At 40.7% G+C, this 8002-nt stretch overlaps 1 protein-coding gene across 2 annotated transcripts in view; it reads left to right on the plus strand.

Moving 5' to 3' along the window:
- Positions 1 to 6073, plus strand: part of LOC103373813 (plexin-B1-like) — a 69439-nt gene extending 63366 nt beyond the window's left edge. Inside the window, exons 34-39 of one of the 2 annotated variants that reach the window (XM_008303814.1) lie at positions 216 to 376; positions 1691 to 1838; positions 2178 to 2242; positions 2897 to 2972; positions 3206 to 3280; positions 3828 to 6073. In XM_008303814.1, coding sequence (XP_008302036.1) covers positions 216 to 376; positions 1691 to 1838; positions 2178 to 2242; positions 2897 to 2972; positions 3206 to 3280; positions 3828 to 3932 — 630 coding nt within the window. In that variant the 3' untranslated portion in view covers positions 3933 to 6073. Of the gene's footprint in view, positions 1 to 215; positions 377 to 1690; positions 1839 to 2177; positions 2243 to 2896; positions 2973 to 3205; positions 3281 to 3827 lie in introns of those variants that run through there. The other variant, XM_008303815.1, reaches the window with a different exon arrangement.
- The last annotated feature ends 1929 nt before the right edge of the window (positions 6074 to 8002 follow it).

Consider the following 8002-nt stretch of genomic DNA (forward strand, 5'->3'; position numbering starts at 1 on the left):
CATTACACGTCTGCTTATGTAGACAATGAATTGACTGAGTTGAAAAAACAGATCCTGTAGACATGTATCATAAGGCTCTTCAGCTGCGATTGCTTTCGCAGGCAATTTAAACTGAGCTTCATGTGTTAAATCAGTGGAGTGGCCCTTTAATGAAAGAATCCTATCTTTGTTTCATGGTTTATTTATCCCTGTCACTTTCTCCTGCTCGGTTTCAGGGCACTCTGCAGAAGTTTGTGGATGATTTATTCACTGCGATCCTCAGCACCAGTCGTCCCGTACCCCTAGCTGTCAAATACTTCTTTGACTTGTTGGATGAGCAGGCTCTGCAGCACAACATCACGGACCCCGAGACCATCCACATCTGGAAAACCAACAGGTAACCGAGCAGCAGCACAAGCTCATGGGTTTGGATGTTAGGAGACAGAAATGGATCGTGGGCCAATTCCGGTTTGGCCACCATATGAGAAAAGATATAAACATGCTTCAAGGGGAATTTCATCCAAAGGTGTAAGAAGCATGCCCACAGAGAAACATATGTGCAACAGCTGATTGCATGGTACTCAGTAGGTCTGGATTCAAAGATCCTTTCCAAATACCTACAATGTCTCAGCAGCGTGGTTCCCACATATGTAGAGCTTCAGGGACAAATGGTCAAATGGTTATTGAACTCAGTTGTACGGCAATTAATTTCGTTGGTGCAGAGAAGAAAAATGTAGAACACATACAGAACGTGTTGCCGTGGTAACCAAATAATCATGCATAAATGTAGAGATTGAATTAACTGCACATGACTTTTAGAGCTTCGTGGACAGTTGTGTCAGATAGATTTAACAGCTCATGCTACTATCATGAAGTCTTGTGGTTTTGTCTTTCACATCATAAACAAACTTTACCGGCCGACTTGGAGGCAGTTGTGCAGTCCACCCTGGAGTTCAACTGTTCCAAATAAACTGAACTTAAAGGGCAAATGCACCACAGTTTGTTGGACTCAGACCATATATAAAGATGTTCCTTGTTGACGCCATCGATAGGTTTCCTGAAGAGCAGTTTTGAAGCTCAGTGTGGTGGCTCCGGCCATCACCGTCTTGACAGTGACTCCTTCTAATTTTCGGCTAATCCAACAAGAGTTGGAGCATGAGTGGAGCTGAGGTGGACCATGGAAATGTCCACCTGTCACTCATGCAATTTAAAAGGTATATAAAAATTCACCCCCTATGCAGCTGTCATGGGAATCTAAACAGAGTATGGATTTGTTGGGTTCTCTGTTTAAAATGGGTCTTCACTTTACTATGTGAAGTGCTATGAGTTGACAGATGTTATGAACTGGCCTTATATAAATAACACTGACTATAAATTGAATTAAATGGACAGGAAAATTAGCTATAGAGACGGAAACCACTTTGTCTACCTGGCTGTAAACATGCTTTTTTTCTCATGTAGAGTTTTGCATTTTAACATGGAGATCTATGGCAACTGACTCGCTTTCGGAACCAGCCTCAAATGATCATTCGAGGAATAAAGTTTTGGAGTTTTCTGTGTTGGTTTTATGTTTCTTCTATGGATGTTAAAATGACCATTAAATAACAGCTACTGATTGTAATCTGAATCAAAGCCTATATGTTTTTTGTTTTTTTGCTTTACAGTCTAATCTTCGGTTAACATGTGCATATACATTTTCTTGTCCCACCAGTTTACCACTGCGGTTCTGGATCAATATCCTAAAGAACCCACAGTTCATCTTCGACGTGCAGACCTCAGACCATGTGGATGCCGTGCTTTCCGTCATTGCCCAGACTTTTATGGATTCCTGCACCATTGCTGACCACAAACTGGGACGGGTGAGCTTTCCACACCGCGGCTCTGCCAAGATTACGCAACACTATTATTCTGTACCATAAAAATAAACCAACCCAAAGACGTTATGCTACCACTGCTGTAGCGACATCCCAACTCCATACGTGGAAGGTTAAGGGAAGTTTTGGAAAGTGAATTTACTTCTTTAGTAAATAACATGTAGCATGTAGAATACTGCAAGATTAACTATTCAAAATCTAACACTAGGACAGTGACTGCAATGAGCCCTCATGTTGTTTATGCCCAGTGCTTAATAACATCAACAGAACGCTTGTTTTATATAATATTCAGAACATGTTTCTCCATTCGTCTTGCTTGCACAGGACTCTCCGATCAACAAGTTGCTGTACGCCAGAGACATCCCGCGCTACAAACAGATGGTGGAGAGGTAAGAATATGGCAGCCGGCCGCCCCACTGACCCCAGGCATAAAAAACACTCTAGAAGATGGAGGAGGAAGGGAAGGAAGGAGAGAATGAGGCCGAGGACAATCTGTCAGCGGCAGACAGAGGGTAGACTAAGCCTGTGAGGCTTCCATGCATGGATGGTCTGGGAGCAGACTGCCACACTTACTACTGTCTGCTGCACATTAAAGCCTGCAGATTACACCGGTGATACATTGGAGTATCTCTGCATGAGATTTTCGGATCCAAAATGTGCTTGTTTTATAAGGATTGTTCGTCTTAACTCAATTTAAAATGGATGCAGAAGAGCTTTGGTCTATGCATATTTTCTCCACTGTTTTGAATTTAAACTGAAGTGAATCAGCGAGCCAGTTTTAGGTAATTATCTGTATGATTATCTCACATTACTGCACTGATGTAGAAGTGCGCTCATTTTAGTGTGTTTCAGCTCATTGGTGTTTGGTTTTAGGGCCCATAACTGTACCGTTTTGGTTCCATTAGCATTTGGCTAACTGTTACTTTCAAACTTGATGGTGTTAAAAGAACATTTTAGCTCTAGTCTTTCTAAAACAATGCTATAGGAAATAATAGAAAGTGAATCCAGGCAGTTGTTTCATTCTTTTCCATCCCTTTCTCCAGATACTACGCAGACATCCGACAGACCATCTCAGCCAGTGACCAGGAGATGAACTCAGCTCTAGCAGAACTCTCTCGTGTAGGTTACCGCTCTTGTTTTCCCATTTTGCATAAATAACTTTTTGGGGGGTTTTTTGGCAAGCGTTGAACACATAAATCATTTCAGGAAGTTTCCGTCTGGATGGATGCATAACAAGCTGGATGTGGAGTGTTTTTTTAAATAAAATATGAAAGACAGCCAGTGCACTTTTTAACAGCTTCCACCCACTGACGTTTGCACACCTCTCTATTTTTACTCTCCCAAAAAAACAGAATTACGCCGCCGAGGTGAACTGTCTTGTGGCTTTACACGAGCTGTACAAGTACATCAACAAATACTACGATCAGGTGAGTAACACATGGACACGACTGTTGGGTTTGTTGAGTAAGTTGTCAGAGGTTGAGATTCGTTTTCCTACCGACTACATATAATTTCTGGGGAATTGCCATGTCGTCCATCTTTTTTTATAAAGTCTGTGGTTGCAGCTATCTTGCTCACTAAGCTCACCTTTGCTCCATGAGTTAGGTTTAGATTTTAAATATATATAAATAACAAAATAGAGCCAACTAGTCTTATAGCATGATAAGGACTGTTGCCGTTTTTATTTTTATCTGCTCACAGGATGTGTGTAATTTCAAAATTATACTTAGACTAAATAAAAAATACTTTTAAGTAGGAGGACTAAACACTATTTTGGGTAACGCTGCTAACTTTAACACATCCAATAAACAGTAAAGCCATGAATGTTCCTCAGATCTGATAACATCCTTCACCGGCCTCCATGCAGTGAAGTTGCTGTCGTTAATATGGCTTTTTGTTTTTTTTAACAGAACTTGTAATAACTTAAGATAAACATGGAATTATTTTCATCCCACTCTTGTCTTGTTGTGTCAGATCATCACAGCCCTGGAAGAGGACTCCACCGCCCAGAAGATGCAGCTTGGCTACAGGCTCCAACAGATCGCCGCTGCCGTAGAAAACAAGGTGACAGACCTATGACCCCGAGGCTGGAATGGACTTTTCTTTAAACCTTGAAGAGAAGATATTGTTGCGAAAACCTCTCCTTGACATCTCCTTCGGAAAAAACAAAAACGTCTTTCTTTTTTCTTTTTTTTTTTGAACATAAAGGATGACAAAGGAATATTACTGTGATATTAGTGTCATTCTGACAGACGTTTTTAGTGAAAGGAGACACGATGTGAAGAGGATCAGTGACTGTGACCATGTTTCTTGTGCTGTATCAAGGGGGTACAGTAAGAATCCCTTAGAATTCCCACAGGTCCTCACACTGGGAGTAAAAGGACAGCACTCTGAAGGGGGAAAAAAAAAAAACTGAGAAAATGTGAAATACGGCACATGAAAACTAAGGAACTTTCTCTTTAAGTGTGACATCTCTTGTGAGGATGCCCCATGGTGTTTTATTCACCTCAAGGGAACATGAAGAGAGATCAGTTTTGTTTAGTTTTCCTCTTTCTTGACGGACATTTTTCTTGATGAACTGCACAGAACATTCCCGCCCCGAGTTTAACAGTACGCTTGTTAGTTAGGAATGAAAAAAAATCTAAGTGTGCTGGAGGACGAAAACCATGCAAAGAGGCAAAAGGGAAAAAAAGGGAGGACTTGACCTTTAACATCGACAGCTGTGGAGTTTTCTACTGTGTTCTGTCAAAGTCTTACATGAAGAACTGTCAGTGGCTTGAGTCACCGCTTATCGAATCTGAAGGATGTTTCCATTTTTGCTTTTACTTCCTTAAATCATTCATCCAAGTCTTACTCTGTTTTTTTTTTTAGTTCACACAAAGCAGTTAAAAAGATGTGTTCTGAGTTCGTCACACCACAGAAACCATTCAGACAAATTAGAATGAAACTACGATTTTAAAAAAAAAGCAGTATGTTCTGTTCTTAGGATGTGATCACTGAAGGCACTGAAACCATGTCCAGTTGCAGGAAAGGTGCAGCCTCTCTCACATGTCAAATACCACTGCAGTCCAAAAAAAGGATTTATTTACTAAGTTTATCGGACTTGAACGGTCTCACATGTTTGAGCCACAAGAGCCAGAAACCAATTCAGAGCCAGAGGAAACCTACATACCAGAGAATCAGAGAATCACTTTGCAGCTGGTTCAGTTTTTTTTTAGGAATCCTATCAAAAATTGCCCATCAGTGCGGTTGGAGGGTTTGGTAATTATAACGTTACACACTAAAGCAAAGAAAAAAAAAAAAAACATTCATCTGCATTTGCTGAGTGACAGGCTTTCCTGCTTAATCGTGAGCTACTGCACCTACCACAGCTAGCTATTCCTTCATCCAGCAGCAAACAGCTCGGTGTCCTTATTTTAAGTTCCTAAATACGATGAGATAAAGAAGAGGTGGACTGATTGTGTAAAACTCCACCAACGTCTGCCTGTGCCGTGACCATTTCGGGGAGTTTTAGAAACTTGGATTTATGGATAACCCGCTGTTACTGGTGAATGGTGCTGATCCGAATCTCCCCTCACCCTCCTAACATCTGGTGCCACTGTAAGCAACACATACCCACCAATGAGCTGCCCTGTGTGCGTAAGCTATGATTTGACAAACGCAAAACCCCGATCCGCATATGATTCCTTGACATAAAAGGGTTGATCAGAAAGTTCAAGAGACTGTGCCGATAAAACATGAAAAAACTGATTTAAATGTGGCTTTTATCCCCATCAGGCTAGTGTCCTTGTGCAGTTATATAGCAATTCAAGCACCTCTGCAATGCTTGTACGCGCTCCCTGGAAGTCCATTTTTAAAAACATGTTAAGCACTATCTGTGATGACGCTTCAGCTTTATTTTGGGGAAGAAGAAAAAGCGACAGGGAGCTAAATCTAGCAAGCGGGACGGGTGGGGTGCGATTATTGTGTTGTTGTAGCCAAAAAAAACATTTGTAATCATTGTGCTGTGAACATTCACACAGCGCTTTTGTGCAACAGTTCAGGTCATTTGCGCCAAATGTTCCGACACCTAAAGATTAATTATTACAGAAAATGCTGTTTCTTCTGTTGGTGGTAGCTGCAGACCCACCGCCCGTCACCAGTGATGATCCTCAGCGTGAAGGTTGGCTCATCTCAACAGTTTGCTATCCACGGGGAAGTCGCAAATCTTCCAGTGGTCATAAAAACATGTGTAACACAGGAGCTGACTCATAATGATGCTTGTTTCCATACCGCTTGCACACGTTGCACACATGTTCTCCGTGCATGCCCACAACACACGGTCTATATGATCAACCCTCCAAGTGATGCTAGGCCAGAACACGTAAAGTCACGTTAAGGGTTGCAACTCCTCCCGGATGTGATAGTATTGCTGCGGACCACTGATGTTAATGCACTCTTGGTTATATACAGTTATAGTGTCGGGGGGATGGAAAGCGTGCCAAGTGTGGCTCCACTGCGCCATGATATCTGGTTCTACCCTAAAGACCCTGAATGCAAAAATGATGATTAGTATTACTGTTTGAGACAAATCTCAAATCGCCACGTGTCCTTTGATTGAAATTTCCAGCTGCTGCCTCATGTGGTTTGAACTGAAGACTGGTGTTTTGTTTCGTGATCGACTGCTATTGTGAATGTTCTTTTCTTCGTTCGTGTTTCATAAATGTTGTATGAATTTTGCAAGCATTTTTATATGTAGCACCCAAGAGAATTTGGTGAGAGATACATACAGATGACTTATCCGTCCTTGATAAAAGAGTGAACGCAAAATCTTCGACGCCACTTGAACTACACAAAATCCAAAAAGCCTGACCTGTAGGTAATAAATGTGAAAAACAATGCACAGAAGAATGTAGAAATGATTCTCTAAGTATCTAAAAGGTGCATTATTTATTGTTATTTAGCTTCTGTTTCCTACCATGATAGGGTTTAAAGTGTGTCCAGGCTTCATAGGTTGTTCTAGAAAAACAAAAGTGCAGAAAAAAGCTAATCCTGAGGTTATTATAAATCGGACAATGTGGCATAAATCACTTCATGTTTCTGCAATCACTTCTCATATATGTGCATTTTATTGGTGTATTTCGCCCGATTCATCAGGTTTGATCTTCCATATCTACAGTTTTTGCCTACTGCACACTCTTTGTTCGGTTTTCTCTGTGGTCCTGTGACGACGCTCATTTTTCAGTGGATTCAGCTCCACCTGTAAATTTCGTCTGTAACTATTACTAAAGCAGAGGGAGGAAGGAGGAAAACGCTGCCTCCACTCATCGGTTGTTAGAGCAGTTTTTCCACACTAACATTTCACACTGACACAACAGCCGCGCCCTGATTTTTAAGCTTTAATTTTGATGTTTTTTTGGCGTCACAGTGGATGCCCGGTTTTAGCAGTGTTGTGGTAGAGCAAAGCTTTTTTTTTATCTTTTATAAATTGTCCCTTGTCTCTGAAGACATAAAATCAGAAAGTAGGATGATCATACAAAGGTGTCTGTCGCTCTACAAATCCACATGTGAAAGTCTTTTATTAGTTGTTTTCCAATTTAATTTATTGTTTATTTATTTTTACTTGTTGTTGGTTATTCCTTTCAGGCAGATAAAATGATAATGGTTTTGACCCTCCCAGTGAGATTTTTTTTTTTTGTAAGACCCTTTTATTTGTACGTTACGGTGTTTCTTGAAGCAAGCAATTACCTTGTACATTTACAAAAAAAAACAAACACTATTATTCTTTGCCATGCACATTAGTGTTGCTTGTGGCTTATTTGTGTATGCAAAGCTCAGTTCTGATGTTTTTACTGTAGATACATACTGTTCATAAGTAATCCTGACTTTAGCGTTCTTAAACTAACTGATAGGATGAACCTAACAACAGCTTAATGTGATGCAATAAAGTGGTCCAGACAACAGAAGTCTCAAGTTTCTTTGCATTATTACCTATTCATAGATGTTTTTGTTTTGGTATTGACAGTTATACTCACTGATTGGCAGCTTACCATGAATCTGAATCATTTGACATCCCTGAAACTGGAGAAACTGCTTAAACCGCACATATCCCCATGTGCTGTACTTGACACTGTATCACAAACCACTTGGCACTGTGACCAAACGTTCGA

Source organism: Stegastes partitus, unplaced genomic scaffold (genome assembly GCF_000690725.1).
Source record: "Stegastes partitus isolate 25-593 unplaced genomic scaffold, Stegastes_partitus-1.0.2 Scaffold2073, whole genome shotgun sequence".
In the NCBI taxonomy this organism is placed as follows: Eukaryota; Metazoa; Chordata; class Actinopteri; family Pomacentridae; genus Stegastes; species Stegastes partitus.